The sequence below is a fragment of the Neoarius graeffei genome, chromosome 6 (assembly GCF_027579695.1).
Source record: "Neoarius graeffei isolate fNeoGra1 chromosome 6, fNeoGra1.pri, whole genome shotgun sequence".
NCBI lineage: Eukaryota > Metazoa > Chordata > Actinopteri > Siluriformes > Ariidae > Neoarius > Neoarius graeffei.
In genome coordinates, this window is record NC_083574.1 from 16,323,027 (window position 1) to 16,340,659 (window position 17,633).

General features: G+C 41.8%; 1 protein-coding gene and 1 pseudogene across 5 annotated transcripts in view; one reads left to right on the forward strand and one right to left on the reverse strand.

Annotated features, from left to right (window-relative positions):
- Positions 1-770: 770 nt before the first annotated feature.
- Positions 771-2,215, reverse strand: LOC132887644 (general transcription factor II-I repeat domain-containing protein 2-like; annotated as a pseudogene).
- A 6,037-nt stretch (positions 2,216-8,252) lies between these two features.
- Positions 8,253-17,633, forward strand: part of si:zfos-464b6.2 (beta-1,4-galactosyltransferase galt-1) — a 99,868-nt gene continuing 90,487 nt past the window's right edge. For 3 of the 5 annotated variants that reach the window (XM_060923347.1, XM_060923344.1, XM_060923348.1), the window contains exon 1: positions 8,270-8,326. Coding sequence is in view for 4 of the 5 variants with exons in the window: in XM_060923344.1 (XP_060779327.1) it covers positions 8,298-8,326 (29 nt within the window). In the remaining variant the exon portion in view is untranslated. Of the gene's footprint in view, positions 8,327-17,633 lie in introns of all 5 variants that reach the window. The other 2 variants (XM_060923343.1, XM_060923345.1) reach the window with 2 other exon arrangements.

Below are 17,633 nucleotides of genomic sequence, written 5' to 3' on the forward strand. Positions count from 1 at the left end.
ATTTCTTTCACATATTTTAATCTTTTTATGAAATGGAACACAAATGAAGTGCAGATCAACTTCATTACACTTAGCTTGACAGGTGTAAAAGGGCAATATGGAATATGCTACATCTCAAAAATTTGGAACTTTGATTTAGCTGTCTCATCTACGTGGGACAAAAATGCCAACATACAACTGAACAATGATGAGAAAATAACGTCCTCAATTCAGGTGAACTGATCTGTGTATATAGGCTACTTTAGAACACAGTATTACGGCCTATACAACTGAGATGAAAAGCTTTTCATCAATGTTATGTATCTTAATGTGAACAATTAAGGTGGTCCGATCTCTTTACCAGACCATCGAAGTCTGGTGTCATGTTGGATGTTGAGATGTGCAAAATGGACGACAGGTGTCCGTCGGTTAGCCGTGATCTGTAGCGGGACTTGTTATAGTTCATCACAGAGAAAGTCTGTTCACATACATACATGGAGCCGAATAAAACTAGCATCCTTTGTGCATGCTTCCGCATGTTAAAAAACTGGCCCTCGTTCAATGCACCGTAGAACTTTGTCCAATGATGACGAAGTGAATTTCTCTTTGAGAGTGGGATTGCACTGCAAGTCAATTAACTCAAGCTGAGCCTCCGGAGGCACTTGGTCGCTGTCAAATGTAAAGGGGGAGGATACCAGCTCCATCTCTTTTTCAATCTTGCCAAAGTCAGAAAAACGCCTGTTGAATTCAGTGTGCAGATCCTTGAATGTAGTGGTGTATTTGACAGTGAGTCAAGATGGCACATCCTTCATTGTGGCGAGAGTTGGGAAATGTGTAAAGCTCTTGTTTGACATTTGTCGGGAAAACAGGGTCAGTTTTGCTCTGAATGCTCGCACGTAGAAATACAGTTTGTGTAGGAATACATCCTTCCCCTGCAGCTTCAGATTGAGGTCATTCAAATGGCCCATTAAATCCACAGCAAAGGCAAAGTCAAGCATCCAATCAGGATCTTTAAGTGAAAGTCACTAGCCTTACCAACATTCTCGAGAAACAACCCTATCTCACCTCTCAGGTCCCACACACGGTGCAGCACTTTGCTCAGGCTCAGCCAGCGAACGCTCGAGTGGTATGGCACATCAGTGTGTTCTGTCTCACACTCCTCCAACAACTGAATAAACTGGCAGTGGTTAAGCGCCCGGGCCCTGATGAAATTGACAAGTTTAGTCACAGTTTTGGTGACGTGGTCAAGCTTTAACGCCGATTTAGACAAGACCTCCCGATGAATGATGCAGTACAAGAAAATCAGAGTTGAGTTGCACTGTAAAAAAAAAATAGTTGAGAATACTTGAAATTTCAAGGCAACCGTCTGCATTAAGAATTTTATATTTTGCCAACGATGTGCCCATGATAATCCAAACTATGATAAAACTGTTATCTTTATTAAGAATTCTTAAGTCAATTTTCAATTCCTCATTCTGCCAACATAGATTTCTCTTTTTGCTGAACAGTGGCATTCACAGTAGTGCAAAAAGGCAATTGAGGTTATCAGACTTTTTGGGGGGGCTTTTTTCACAATTTATCATTAAACTATACATGCCTTTTTTCATTGTTCTACACAATTACAACAATTTTTAAAACCCACGTTGTGGGTATGGCGTCGTGGCTCAGGTGGATAAGGCGCCATACCGTAAATCCGGGGACCCAGGTTCGATTCTGACCCAAGGTCATTTCCCGATCCCTCCCCGTCCCGCTCATTTCCTGTCTCTACATTGTCCTATCCAAATAAAGGTGAAAAAAGCCCCCCAAAAAAGTCTGATAACCTCAATTGCCTTTTTGTACTACTGTGAATGCCACTGTTCAGCAAAAAGAGAAATCTATGTTGGCAGAATGAGGAATTGAAAATTGACTTAATTAAGAATTCTTAATAAAGATAACAGTGTTATCATAGTTTGGATTATCATGGGCACATCATTGGCAAAACATAAAATTCTTAATGCAGACTGTTGCCTTGAAATTTCAAGTATTCTCAACTATTCTTTTTTTACAGTGTGGGGTCATCCTCTCTCACCCTGTCCTGTATCCTACGCAATAGCCCAGAATTCTTGCCGGTAAGGTTTGGCGAGCCATCAGTAGTCACTTTCAGTAACTTTGTCCATGGCAGGTTTAATCTCTGCATACATCCTGACACCGTGTCGTAGAGGTCTGAACCTCTTGTCGTGCCTTTCATTGATTCCATCGCAAGAAACTCCACTATTTCAAATGTGCCAGTAATTCCTCGGATGAATATAAGCAGCTGGGCAGTGTCTTTGTCAGTGCTTTCATCTAGCACTATCGAAAAGTAATTGAAATCGGAGGCCCTTTTTAATAATGCAGATTCCAGCTCATCAATTACTTCAATGCGACGTGTAACTGTACAGCAAGACAGGCTCACATTTTCGAAGTGACTTTTGCTGTCAGGGCACAGTATGCTAGCTGCCTCAACCATACAGTCTCATCTCATTGTCTCTAGCCGCTTTATCCTGTTCTACAGGGTCACAGGCAAGCTGGAGCCTATCTCAGCTAACTACGGGCGAAAGGCGGGTTACACCCTGGACAAGTCGCCAGGTCATCACAGGGCTGACACTTATGCCGCTTTTCCACTACAAACGCGGCTGAGCCGTGCCGTGCCGAGTCGAGCTGAGTCGAGCTGAGCGGGGCTGTTGGAGTTGCATTTTGACTACAACCGCGCTGAACCGTGCTGGCTGGAAGTGGGTGGACACATTGGGTGGAGTTAGCGAAAGTGGGTGGACGTCACGTGATGTCGTTAAGCAGCGCAAACAGTGACATCAGTGACAGTGGCGGAACAAGTCAGAGCCGGGCCGGGGGCGGGGCAAATGACCGGGCCCTTTATTAAAGCTTATCATAACATCATTTTAGGCTACAAAATGTCAGCAACTGCGGTGTTTACCAATTTCAACACTACCGGGTGCAACTATGTTATTTAGTACATCAAGTCCTTCAAACGAACATGTAACTCAGAAACAAAAAACATTAGGATACTGTACATGGCTCATAATAAAACATCAATAGCCTATACTGCGCACATTATTTGAAGGGCATACGAATGAGCGCTCAGAGGTTGCAACGGTGACAGGAAGAGTCAGAAATAAAAGGAGGGCGGTGCAAACCTCACTGAATGCACTGTGTTTACCAATTTCAACACTACGGGGTGCAACTATGTTATTTTGTACATTAAGTCCTTCAAACGAACATGTAACTCAGAAACAAAAAAACATTAGGCGACATACTGTACATGGCTCATAATAAAACATCAATAGCCTACTGCGCACATTATTTGAAGGGCATACGACGAGCCTTGCGCTCCGCGAACTCGTCCACGATGCTCTGTATGTCACTGATTCAGTGATCTTTTAAGCGGTAGTCTCACGACCCGGAGAGTAAACAATAAACATGGAGGACATGGAGTCGTTAGTGTTGCTGGTCTTGGTGCTGTGGCTTGTTGTCACCGACAACGCCAACAGATACTGGCAAGAGCGTATAGATGAGGCGAGGCGCATAAGGCTTCAGAAATTCTCGTAATTCGTAATTCTTCTTCTTCCGGGCTTACGGTGTTTACAGATCCCAGCGCGCTCGCGGGGCGTGTGAGGACACTCCTCCTCACCAATCAGTGCACAGGGGAGTGTCTGCTCACGCCCCCAACCTCACTCAGCACGGTTTGGCTCGCTTCAGCCCCACTCCAAAACGGTGCGAGTTTTAGGGGCTAAGCAGGGCTGAAACGAGCTGAGTCGTGCTGGTTTTTGGTAGTCGAAACGCGAGCCGTGTCGGGCTGAAGTGAGCTGAAGCGAGCTGAAGTGAGCTGAAAAAGGGTAGTGGAAAAGGGCCAATAGACACAGACAACCATTCACACCTACGGTCAATTTAGAGTCACCGGTTAACTTAACCTGCATGTCTTTGGACTGTGGGGGAAACTGGAGCACCCGGAGGAAACCCACGCGAACATGGGGAGAACATGCAAACTCCGCACAGAAAGGCCCTCGCCAGCCATGGAGCTCGAACCCGGACCTTCTTGCTGTGAGGCGACAGCACTAACCACTACACCACCGTGCCGCCCTCAACCATACAGTCTTTTATAAATTCACCATCTGAAAATGGTTTGCTGTGTTTGGCGATTTTATATGACAGCATATAGCTCACTTTTGTTGATGACTCCTGTACAGTAGACTGCTTTGTAAAAATATTCTGCCTGGCTGTTAAGTTGGAGGACAATTTCATGCCTTTTTCTTCCCTCTCCCGTGTGGACAAATTTATGGCATAATTAGCATGTCTTGTATTGAAGTGCCTGCCAATATTGTATTCTTTGAAGACCGAGACACTTTCCTGACATATCAAACAGATCACCTTTGAGCCGATGTTCGTAATGAAATATTTTGGTGTCCATTCTTTGTTAAATACTCGACATTCAGCGTGAACTTTTCTCTTTTTTGCTCCACTCATCTTGACAAATTGTTTAGCAGCTGCCTGGCCGTTTAGAGTTTGTTACTTTGAGGAGTGAAGAAGAGAATGAACCAAATTGTAATTTCACACAGCGACATCTGTTGGATTGGTTTTAATAGCAGGATCAGTTCGGATAAACAGGGCATTTTTTTTTCTTTCCTCCAAATTCTGAGGGCATCGCGGGGGCCGGATTGAAGCACTATGGGGGCCGGATCCGGCCCGCGGGCAGTATGATGCCCATGTGTGCTCTTGGCTGAGAAAAGTTTAGAGCTGGCTCACTCATTGGCTAGGACTTCACTGGTGGGACAGAAGGCCATGGCAGTGTATGTTTATGTAGGAAGTGACAGATGAATTAACCAATCAGATTTTGATTTACAGTGGGAGGGACCAAAAATTTATTGCCCGAGGCCTCCTTGAAGGCCAATGTGAGCTTAACCACAAGTCAGCACTATCAGCGCAGCAGTGAAGTCACCTTCCAGCCACTGTAGCGTTCATCAATAGTGTTAGCGAATGCTAATAAAGTAGTAAAGCCAGTGCTATCAAGAGCAAGTAGCACAGACTAAGAGAGAAACTAACATTTCTGTCTCCAGTCTCTTCTTCCACGCACGTTCGCTACAGTTTTTTTTTTTATAACTGAGACTTAAATATTCCTTTCCCGATGTAATTTGCTTAGTTACTTTTAAAGCTATAACGGACTACAAAAGTATCACCCTGCTGACCAGCCATGCTTTCTGACACCCTGAACCAGTTCTTTGTGTGCTTTGATAACCACACGAGCAGAAAGAGAGCTGAAATAACAATACCATACAGGGAGGAGCCTGTACTTGTCTTGTAGCACCATCAGATGAGCTCCACTCTGAGGAAGGTTGACATCACCAAAGCAGCAAGACCAGACAGAGTGCCAGGCCACACACTGAAATCACGTGCTGACCAACTAGCAGGGGTGTTCAGTGACATCTTTAACTTGTCCCTGCAGCAGGCTGTTGTCCCCACATGCCTTAAATCCACCACTATTGTCCCCATGCCCCAAAAGCAAGCTGTCAGGCATCTCAATAACCATCACCCAGTTGCTCTTACACCAGTTATTCTGAAGTGCTTTGAGAGGCTTGTACTATCTTACATCAAGGCCAACATCCCCAGTGATCTGGACAGCCACAAGTTTGCCTACTGTGGAAACAGATCGACGGAAGATGCAATCTCAGTTGCACTTCATACAACCTTGTCTCATCTGGACCATCCCAACACATACAGTTAGGTCCATATATATTTGGACACTGACACAAATTTTGTTTTTTTTACCTGTTTACTGAAACATGTTATAGTTAAATAATGGACATCAACATAAAGTCCAGACTTTCAGCTTTCATTTGAGGGTATCCACATTAAAATTAGATGAAGGGTTTAGGAGTTTCAGCTCCTTAACATGTCACCCTGTTTTTAAAGGGACCAAAAGTAATTGGACAATTGACTCAAAGGCTATTTCATGGGCAGGTGTGGGCAATTCCTTCGTTATGTCATTCTCAATTAAGCAGATAAAAGACCTGGAGTTGATTTGAGGTGTGGTGCTTGCATTTGGAAGATTTTGCTGTGAAGAAAACATGCGGTCAAAGGAGCTCTCCATGCAGGTGAAACAAGCCATCCTTAAGCTGCGAAAACAGAAAAAACCCATCCGAGAAATTGCTACAATATGAGGAGTGGCAAAATCTACAGTTTGGTATATCCTGAGAAAGAAAGAAAGCACTGGTGAACTCATCAATGCAAAAAGACCTGGACGCCCACAGAAGACAACAGTGGTGGATGATCGCAGAATAATTTCCATGGTGAAGAGAAACCCCTTCACAACAGTCAACCAAGTAAACAACACTCTCCAGGAGGTAGGCATGTCAATATCCAAATCTACCATAAAGAGAAGACTGCATGAAAGTAAATACAGAGGGTTCACTGCATGGTGCAAGACAATCATAAGCCTCAAGAATAAAAAGGCTAGATTGGACTTTGCTAAACATCTAAAAAAGCCAGCACAGTTCTGGAAGAACATTCTTTGGACAGATGAAACCAAGATCAACCTCTACCAGAATGATGGAAAGAAAAAAGTATGGTGAAGGTGTGGTACAGCTCATGATCCAAAGCATACCACATCATCTGTAAAACACGGCGGAGGCAGTGTGATGGCTTGGGCATGCATGGCTGCCAGTGGCACTGGGTCACTAGTGGTTATTGATGTGACACAGGACAGAAGCAGCCGGATGAATTCTGAGGTATTCAGAGACGTACTGTGTGCTCAAATCCAGCCAAATGCAGCCAAACTGATTGGTCAGCATTTCATAATACAGATGGGCAGTCACCCAAAACAAAGCCAAAGCAACCCAGGAGTTTATTCAGGTAAGGAAGTGGCATATTCTTGAATGGCCAAGCCAGTCACCTGATCTCAACCCAATTGAGCATGCATTTCACTTGTTAAAGACTAAACTTCAGACAGAAAGGCCCACAAACAAACAGCAACTGAAAACTGCTGCAGTAAAGGCCTGGCAGAGCATTAAAAAGGAGGGAACACAGCATCTGGTGATGTCCATGAGTTCAAGTCTTCAGGCAGTCATTGCCAACAAAGAGTTTTCAACCAAGTATTAGAAATGAACATTTTATTTACAATTATTTAATTTGTCCAATTACTTTTGAGCCCCTGAAATGAAGGGATTGTGTTTAAAAAATGCTTTAGTTCCTCACATTTTTATGCAATCATTTTGTTCAACCCACTGAATTAAAGCTGAAAGTGTGAATTGTTTTGTTCAAAATTCATTGTGGTAATGTACAGAACCAAAATTAGAAAAATGTGTCTGTCCAAATATTTATGGACCTAACTGTACGTCAGGATGCTATTTAACTATTTTAGCTCTGCTTTCAATACAATAGTCCCACATGAACTAGTAAACAAGCTCAGCAACCTGGGATTAACCACCACACTCTGCTTATGGATTTTGGACTTCCTCACCAACAGACTGCAAAATGTCAGGGTGGGCAACTGCACATCGTCCACTCTCACCCTGAGCACAGGAGTACCACAGGGCTGTGTCCGTAGCTCAGCCCTTTTCACTCTACTGACGTACGACTGCACATCCATCGACGACTCTAACACTATCGTGAAGTTTGCTGATGACACGACTTTCGTGGGACTGATATCAGAAAATGATGAGAAGCCCCACAGAGAGGAGGTTCAACACCTGGTCCAATGGTGTTTGGACAGTAACCTGGTACTGAACCAAACCAAAACAAAGGACGTCGTTGTGGACTCCAGGAGAACCAGGAAAACACCCCCACACATATAGGGTCAACGACATCAAATTCCTGGGACTCCACATCACAAAAGATCTGATGTGGACCCTTAACACTTCACACCTAGTGAAGAAAGCTCAGCAGAGGCTTGCATAAAACACTGAAAAGAAATGTCTTGTCTTTTACCTTTTGGTGATCAGTTCATCTTCTGCTCACTTAACTATTAACAGTAACAGACATTTTCAGCAAGGGTGTCCAAACTTTTGCATGCCACTGTGTGTGTGTGTGTATATATATATATATATATATATATATATATATATATATATATATATATAAAACACTTTTTATGATACCATATATGTTCCATATATTATTTCATAGTTTTTGATGTCTTCTGTATTTTTCTACAATGTAGAAAATAGTCAAAATACAGAAAAAACTCTGAATGAGTAGGTGTGTCTAAACTTTTGACTCTTACTGTATGTGATCAGTGAAACTGACACAGACCCTCCCGCGCGTGTGTACACACACACCCAGCACAACAAAAGAAGATGAATATGCACACTGCTGCTTTTCGCAGGTAAATAATTTTAATGTTTATATAGTTTCCCTTTTGTCAAAGTTGTCCTTTTGTACTGAAATATTTCACAACCTCAAATATTTTGATTCCATTTTTTTCAGACCTCGGTTTCGTTTCCTTTTTGAGAGGCGTATAACGGTTTTTAAGGAAAACATTCCTATTCCTGCACTCCTCAAGGCGACTTTAATATTCTTCACTTTTGCTGAAATGTATCTCTTGCGCCAAAAGAAAAAAGATGACAAAACAAAGAAAGGACTAATTATAGCCGCTTATGAAACAGGCTGTCAGGACAGTGGTAGTAAACCACCGTGCTTTGGGAGTATTTCAGTGTAAAGCTACTCTGAACGTGTGATGTTTCCACGGTGAAACTTCTCGGCTGAAGAGGAAAGTTACAGCTGTCTCGGAGGCAAAACATGTGTTTCCATAATTACTGTCGAGTCTTAAAACGTGCCTTTATTCCTGTTTTCTTAAATAAATAAATAACCCTCAGTATTGATTTCTATTATACTTCTTTTGTAGTGCATTGTTGAAATACAGTGAGCTTTCATACGTGGCTACAAAATGGCAAAACAAAACCATAAAAAGTATCGTACTATGAGGTAAAAAAAAAAAAAAAGTGTGTGTGTGTTACAGCATACTTCAACTCAATTACATCTAAAACTTATTTATGTCAGACGTAAAAGTTGAAAGAGAGTTTATTCATGCAAACTGGCACACAAATCCAAATTGTAAGACAGAAAACAGAATAAAAAGTCAGGTAAGGCACAATCAGGATATCATAGGCTTTTACGACTACTTCCTCCTTGTCCAGCACTGTTGCTGGGTAAGGGTCCATGTGGCCCTTATTGATCCACAGGTCATCTTAAATGAGATTCTCATCTCATCTCATTAGCCACTTTATCCTGTTCTACAGGGTCGCAGGCAAGCTGGAGCCTATCCCAGCTGACTACGGGCGAAAGGCGGGGTACACCCTGGACAAGTCGCCAGGTCATCACAGGGCTGACACATAGACACAGACAACCATTCACACTCACATTCACACCTACGGTCAATTTAGAGTCACCAGTTGACCTAACCTGCATGTCTTTGGACTGTGGGGGAAACCAGAGCACCCGGAGGAAACCCACGCGGACAACATGCAAACTCCACACAGAAAGGCCCTCGCCGGCCACGGGGCTCGAACCCGGACCTTCTTGCTGTGAGGCAACAGCGCTAACCACTACACCACCGTGCTGCCCTAAATGAGATTCTATTCATCTCATTTTATTAACTATAGGAATGCATTTTTGATAGCTATTTTGTCACAAAATGAAACTGGGGTTATCATTTTTGGTCCTCCCAAATCTAGATCCTCAGTGGCTAACAAGCTTGCTCATCTCTTTCCATACGTTAAGTCGTATGCTAAAAACCTACTGTAGGTGTCAATCTTGATTCAGAACTCTGCTTTAAAAAGCAGATTAGTACTGTTATTAAGAATAGCTTCTTCCAGCTGAGAATGATCTCCCGTGTCAAACTTTCTTTATCCTTTGAAGACCTAGAAAAAGTCATCCGTGCCTTTATTACATCCCGGCTAAATTACTGCAATTCCCTTTATCTTGGTCTCCCCCAGTCTCAATTAATGTGTTTACAGTTGGTGCAAAATGCAGCTGCTAGACTGAAGACAGGTACCACATTACCCCTGTCCTGGCTTCTTTACACTGGCTCCCCATTAGTTTTAGGATCCAATTTAAAGTCCTACTCATAGTCTACAAGAAGCTGCATGGTCAAGCCCCTATTTACATCTCAGATCTTCTGAAACCACCCCCTGTACCTAGGTCCCTCAGATCTGCTGATAAAGGTCTCCTCCATGTGGCCCGGACTCACCTCAAACAAAAAGGTGATGGGGCATTTGCAGTAACGGCTCCAAGTCTGTGGAACTGTTTGCCCCCAGACATTAGATCCGCCCCCTCTATCTCCTCTTTTAAATCCAGGCTCAAAACTCACCTCTACTCACTGGTTTTTGCATCCTCTTAGCTGCCCATTCCCTTGTTCTTTTTGTAGTGGGTGTTATTCAATGTTGTTGTTTATTTGTTGTTTGTGTAATTCTGGCCTCTTTGTCTGTCAATCTCTGTTTGTGTAATGTGTATTTTTGTTGCAGCTATTAATGCATCTTTTCTTTTTATGCTTGTTTGTCCATTTTACTTCTGATTTCTTAGCTACCCTATGTACAGCACTTTGGTCAGTGAAAACTATTTTAAATGTGCTTTACAAATTAAATTTACTTACTTTACTTACTGTGAGAGCAAGTTATTTGAAATATGCTGCTAAAAACCTTCTACAGGAATCCTATAGAAAACTTAATGGAAATCCTGTAGAACTTTCGTGCCAAAGTTCTATAGGGAAAAAAAGTTCTATAGGCACACTCTATAGAGAAAAATTCCTTTAGATCAGTTCCATAGACTGGAAATAATGTTCCATATACCCAGCAGTTCCGCAGCTACCATTGCTACAGGTTATTTTGGCATTCTTCCATGCAAGCTGCACTGTTGATCAGTCCCTAAAATTTGTCACCTCGATATACACATACCAGTAAATACTTGCAGTATATTTTGGAGTGAAAATCATTAAATATTTTAAGATAGGTCATTGTGCATCTTGCTAATGGATTTATACTCATCAAGATAGATGCAGTGGTTTATTTCCACTAAAATGCAATTACTGCAGGTGGTGTGAAGTTTCAACTAGTACGAAATGCATAAATTTAATAAACGACCATATTTTCCCAAAGAAAAATAAACCTACAACTGTAATTTTTAGATGTGTTTTTGTTGTTTTGCTTATTTTGATTTAATAACATATCATTTCATGATTTCTGCATCTCTTACATGTAAGCTGTTGTTTGTTAATAAATCCATATTGTATTTAAAAATAATTCCTACTTCCTCCAAATAATTCTGGTGATCAGGTGAGTTAAGTTGAAACCAATTGGCTGAGGCACTAAAATTTCATATGTTCATGACATTTTAGCCATACTTACAACCTAAAGTTTAAAAATACAAATCATATTGCATGCCAGCAAGCTGTATAATGGTCTGGGGTCCTCTGGGCGCTCTCCAGTTCCTTTAGTATGGTTTACCCAACAGTGGGGCCACCATCATCATATAAAGGAAATATTTTTGAGTAGACACAAAACCACCAAGCCAATACATAATGTTCAAATATAGATTTCCAATAGAACTTGAGTTTTAATAGAAATTTTCTGTCCTAAAGAACACACTTGGCAAGTTCTACAGAATGCTGAGAAAAGCATAGAAACATTCTTGTTCTATAGGACACAATTCACAGTCTCCTATAGAGCAATGCTGAAATCCAATAGAACACTGGAGTTCTATAGAAAGTCTATAGGACATTTTCTGCAGGGATATATCAGTCCATAATGTCAAAGCAATAGCCGTAAATGAGATTCATTGAAACCTGTGCGAGACGACATACCTGTAGGACAGAAGTCAAATGTACAGCAGAAGTCAAAGTGACCACATCTGCCAACATTGTTAAAAGATGCGCGCGCCCTCTTTTGATTGCTGATGTAATCAGGCTGGAAGTTTTGTTTGTTTTGATAGCAATCAGGAAAGTTTGAAAAAAAGTAGGCAGTAATCATCATTTAAACTCAGTTTTTGTGCAATATTTTGTTTGGAAAACAGTTTTCAAAATGGCGGCACTGACACCTGGCTGACACTTCACGTTTCGAAGTCTCGCACGAGTCTCATGAAGATCGCGCAGATAAGCAACGCCTGCTGTGGACCAAACGAACTAAATTCAACATGGCTAAAAACCGAATAGGCTGATAAGTATAATGTGTAAATTCCACCATTTTGGTGTGTCTGCAGGAACTAAAAACAATCATGGTTCTTAGAACGCTGTTTTTTTTTTTCAGCTCCTACTTCAGGTTGGGGATTCTCGCAGCACAAGAAAAACCATAAGTGACATGATTGGTCCAGACATAAGTGTATGTTGATTGGTCGAACACAAGTCAGTGCAGCGCTGGCAACCACCATTTTTAAAAATCCATGTAAAACGTTAGTAGTGTAAACAGCAACTCTTAATTGATGCAAGTACTTGTGCCAGGATCAGTCTACACTAATTCAGCCCAATTATGACACAATTTTGTCATGGCTGACAAATTTCCAGTGTCGGTCCTGAACATGAATGTCAGGAACGACAAACAGGCCTTGTAGTGTGACATAATCAAAGAGCAGCGATGTGGCATCTGGGACACCTGATGACACCCTGACGTTAAGTCTAGCAGAATTTTTTTTCTTCTATTTTCTCTCCTAGTTTAACAACTTTTACAATGTGTTCCTTGATAGCCATCACTGATAATTTCTTGACCCTCCTTCCTGATGACGCACAAGGACATGAATGACAATTGGTTGGGGTCAATCTCCTGACCAAGACACAGCAAGACTTTATGGTACTATTATTGCCTAATCTGATATTGTGGCTGTTGTAAAAGACAAAAAAAAAAATCATGTAGTCTGATCCCTGCATTATATAAACCATTTGAAATATCTCATCTCATTATCTCTAGCTGCTTTATCCTTCTACAGGGTCGCAGGCAAGCTGGAGCCTATCCCAGCTGACTACGGGCGAAAGGCGGGGTACACCCTGGACAAGTCGCCAGGTCATCACAGGGCTGACACATAGACACAGACAACCATTCACACTCACATTCACACCTACGGTCAATTTAGAGTCACCAGTTAACCTAACCTGCATGTCTTTGGACTGTGGGGGAAACCGGAGCACCCGGAGGAAACCCACGCGGACACGGGGAGAACATGCAAACTCCGCACAGAAAGGCCCTCGCCGGCCCCGGGGCTCGAACCCAGGACCTTCTTGCTGTGAGGCGACAGCGCTAACCACTACACCACCGTGCCGCCCCATTTGAAATATCTATTGGTATTATCTCCTACAACCCCAGAAGCACTTTGCTTTCACAGCTGATGAAGCGCTTTTGTCTGAAACGTCTTGTTTCTCTGGAAACGTTATGTACGATGCTGAACTTTTACTACTTCTACTATTATTCCTGCACTATGTTGCAGTGATCTCCTGGATTCTGCTTCAGAATGATGTTGTATGTGTCCTTTTTTTTGTCATCTCATAGTACCACACCCTTTAGCACATCCTTTTTCAACTTCAAATACTCTACTTTGCAAGTTTTGCCATTTTGCAGCACATGGAAAATATTCAATGCATGTTAATGTACTAAAATACACTCACTTTAATAACAATACCTGAACACTTGATCATTTATGCAATTATCCAGTCAGCCAATCATATGGCGACAGTATAATAGATAAAATCATGCAGATACAGGCGAAGAACTTCGGTTAAAGTTCACCTTAACCATCAGAGTTCTTTAAAAACTCTGTACTCTGTCAACTTTTCGCTGACCGCTAGCCATTTTGCTGTCCTGAACACTGACAGTTCTCTGCGCGTGCGCTGGCTGTCACTGCTTGATCGCGAGCATATGACAAAAATTCGGAAAATATGAATAGTTCATTTTATAACTAAATATCAATTTTAATTGATAAAATCAACAAAATACAAGATGCAGACATGTTATTTGCCAAAAAGCAATTAAAAAAAAATAGGCCATGACCACTTTTGGGGATTGCCTCATAGGGCCGGTTCAAGTGGTGGGGGGCAGAGGGGCTGGGGGGGCGGTCAAAGGGGGGGTGGCGGGCCGGAGTCGGCCCGCGGGCCGTAGTTTGATGACCCCTGGTATAGTGTATCAAATGTTATATTCTTTGTTACAGTAAATACAGTTTCATTGTAGGTGCAATAGGCTTATCAAATCGGTCTCGTAAAAAGAGATCAGTCTCATAAAATAATCATTAATTCAAGTGTCTAATAGTTTATAGCTTTTTTCTTTTCTTTTTTCTGCCTATTATTGTAAAGTGACCTTGGATTTTGAGAAAGGCGCTATATAAATTGAACATTATTATTATTATTATTATTATTATTATAGCTAAACTATTAAAATCAATGGAATAACTTAGTGGTGATGCTGCTATAGTTTTAGTGAGTATTGTAACTCTAATGTAATACGTTTACTCTAGATCTATAACATTTCATGTAACAACTAAATGGGCGAAAGCAATTAGAATACTTGTTGGCAGAGGTTGGCACTCAGTGAATGTTGTAGCAATAGACAGGACACAGTTTACTCCAAAGGTACCATTTATTGAAATAGCTGACACGAATTAGCAAATTAATACTGATCAGATATAGCAACAATAGCAGCCAAGGAATAATTCAATATAAATGGTGATACAACAAGTAATAATCAGTAGTGTATAAATCAATAGTCAGCAGTAAACAGGATGAGAAATCAGCAGTGAATATGATGATAACCAAGGCACTAATGGTGATCAGAAGTAATGGGCTATATGCAAGTGTTACAGTGTAGGGGCGAGTGAATGTTAAAATGTGAGAGGGAAATCACGTGTTTGTGTGTGTGAGTGTAGGCGTGTGCATGTGTGTGCGCAGCTGTGCACTAATGAGATGAGGAGTAGCTAGGGAGAGAGAGCATGCACAGGCGCACAACAAAGAGGAGGGGAGTGAGGGAACGAGGCTGTGTGCAGCGCACGGGAGTTAAAAAGAGAGAGAAAACGCATGCATGATCTAACTAATACGAATAGTAAACAAAGCAAATCAAACAACACGCGGTCTAACACTACGTTCAGACTGCAACCTGAAACGACCCATATCCGATTTGTTGTGAAATCCGATTTTTTTGTTAGGCCGTTCACATTACCAATTATATGAGACTTGTATGCGATCTCCTATATGAGACTTGTATGCGATCTCCAATATGAACGGAAAACGACCCAAAAGTGTCCCGCATGCGCAAATTGACACGTAATAAGCACATCTACGTAATACGTAAACAAAAAAAAAGCGCACTCATGTTTAATGATTTTTTTTGTTTGTTTAATTATCTGGTTAAAGTGTGAGGTCTCGTGTGTGTTTTTGTTTCTGAACTGAAAAGAAAACGTGTAGCCTGGTAACGAGGGTTGACTCCTAAATGTCTCTCTAATTTCTATATAAGTGCACTACATGTTACTAGGAAGTAATGGATTTTTAAACTCCATATAGTGCACTCGAGCTTCAGTAGGCAGTCATTTGGGATACGGCCGCTGCATTACCAAACTCTTAATTCAGGCTTAATAATTTGCACATATTTATTTCGTCATATTAATAAACTTTTTCTACATTTTTATAAATATTTATTTAGATTGTTTATAGCCAGCTGAATTCTGCAACTTCTCTCAGCGCTGGCTCAAGGTGCATAAACACCAGTGCAGTTTGCTATGGAGATGAGGCGAGACCTGGCGATGTGGTTTTTGTGGCGGCGGCGGAACTCACACAATAATCTGATTAATGTGGGCAGCAGACTAATGAGACTGAAGGTGTCAAATTACTGGAAATTTCCAGAACAATCTTATAATCTTGTAATACAGGATGGTTTAAGTTATAAATCAGTTATAGAAACTGTTTTATTTAATCAGGCTAACAGATAAACATCCAGGTCCCTACCAAATCCACCATTAGCTTGATCAATTCTATAAAAGTCTATTTAAATTCTGAAATCTGTACAAATGTTGTTGTTTTCCACCAAAGAGGCAGGATTAGCCAACGCAGAATAGTGACGTTTGTCTCTTGTTGATGACATGTAGGTCGCATGAATGTGACCTGTCCGGTCAGACTGCAGTCGCATGTGAAAATATCGGATGTGCATCGGATTTAGGACCACATATCCAAGCGGCCTGGGTCGCATGTGAAAAAATCGGATCTGTGTCGTTCAGATTGTCAATAACAAATCGGATACAGGTCGCATATGGGCAAAAAAATCGGATATGGGTCGTTTCAGGGTGCAGTCTGAACGTAGTCTAAGACCGACTTTCATGTGAATCAAAATGCGTACATTTAAACCATGAATGAATTCAAATAAACAACACTCTTCGCATTAACTAGCCACGGCTAAGACTAACAATTGCCCAGTTGCCAGCCTTACTTGAGATCACTCTTGCTTGGCGACCGAAGGTGCCTGCGTTGTCTGTTATCTGAAGACAGCGTGGAGCGCAGGTCCAGGGAGAAAACAGTTCTGTTCCTTTTGCTTTTACAGCTCGTCAGCTGAAGATCTTCGGTGTCCTGTCGGTCGTCCGATGATCTGGAAGGAATCTTGTCTGTAGTTCGTTGACATTGCAAAAGGGAAAAGGGATCCAGTCGCCTTTTCTCTTTAAAATACTGTGTGGGCTGCAGTAACTAACCGGTTCAGTTGTTATTATTATAACTATGCGAAGATCAAATACATTGAACTTTGGCTAAAGGTATGGTATCAATAGTTTGTTCTTTGTTCCTCTTTAGCACAGATGCAACGACGTCTCTTTCACGCATGGGGATCCACTGCCAGAGACAGAGGATTTTGATTCCGCCGCGGGTTTTAAAGCACAGTTGTGACGTCACCGTATTTGGTATCCGATATCATCTCTGTATCCAATACCAATATAGGGAGTCGGAAGAATGGGCAGAGATAGAACATGGTACAGGGATTGTGTTCAATGCTGTAACAGTGGAAGGGGAGAAGATGGGCCATAAAGTGAAACAGGGAATTGTGGGTACTATGGCTACAGCATGGCAACCCCTCTCCATCATATTGTATGTCATTAATTGTTATATTAATGACAACCCCAACCTATAGCTTAATTTTTTTCAGGTTTCAGTAAGCCTACCTAAAAGTCTGATCATGTTCTGTGCGTTAATGCAGACTCTTTTAAGAGAAAATCATTTATGCAGTTTACACCGTCAAAAGGTCCTGAACCATCCCCTAGTGTCAGGACTGTGTATGCCACCTGCCACGACCCATCCAGCCATCCATTTTCTAGGCTGATTATCCATCCGGGTCGCAGCGGAAGCTGGAGCAAATCCAAGCTGACTTCAGTCAAAATATGGGGTACACAAGCCTCAATGCCAGGCATTGCCCGATTTGCCCAACCAAAATGCTCAGGCAGAAATATTTTAGTGACTTGGGCCTGTTCCGACCACACCTGTGGTCGGCTTCTTTAAAGGAGATATGCAGAACCTTTATTTTTAAATACATTTCTGAGTGGATAGTATCTCCATCCTTGACTTGTATGCTGCATAAATGGTAATAAAAATATATATTTTTGAGAGTTAAAATCGACCGCAAAGTTGGCATTTGAGCTGCCCCGCTGAGCCAGCCAGCCCTGAGTGAGTGACGTTCCTGCTGTGACCAGTTTTA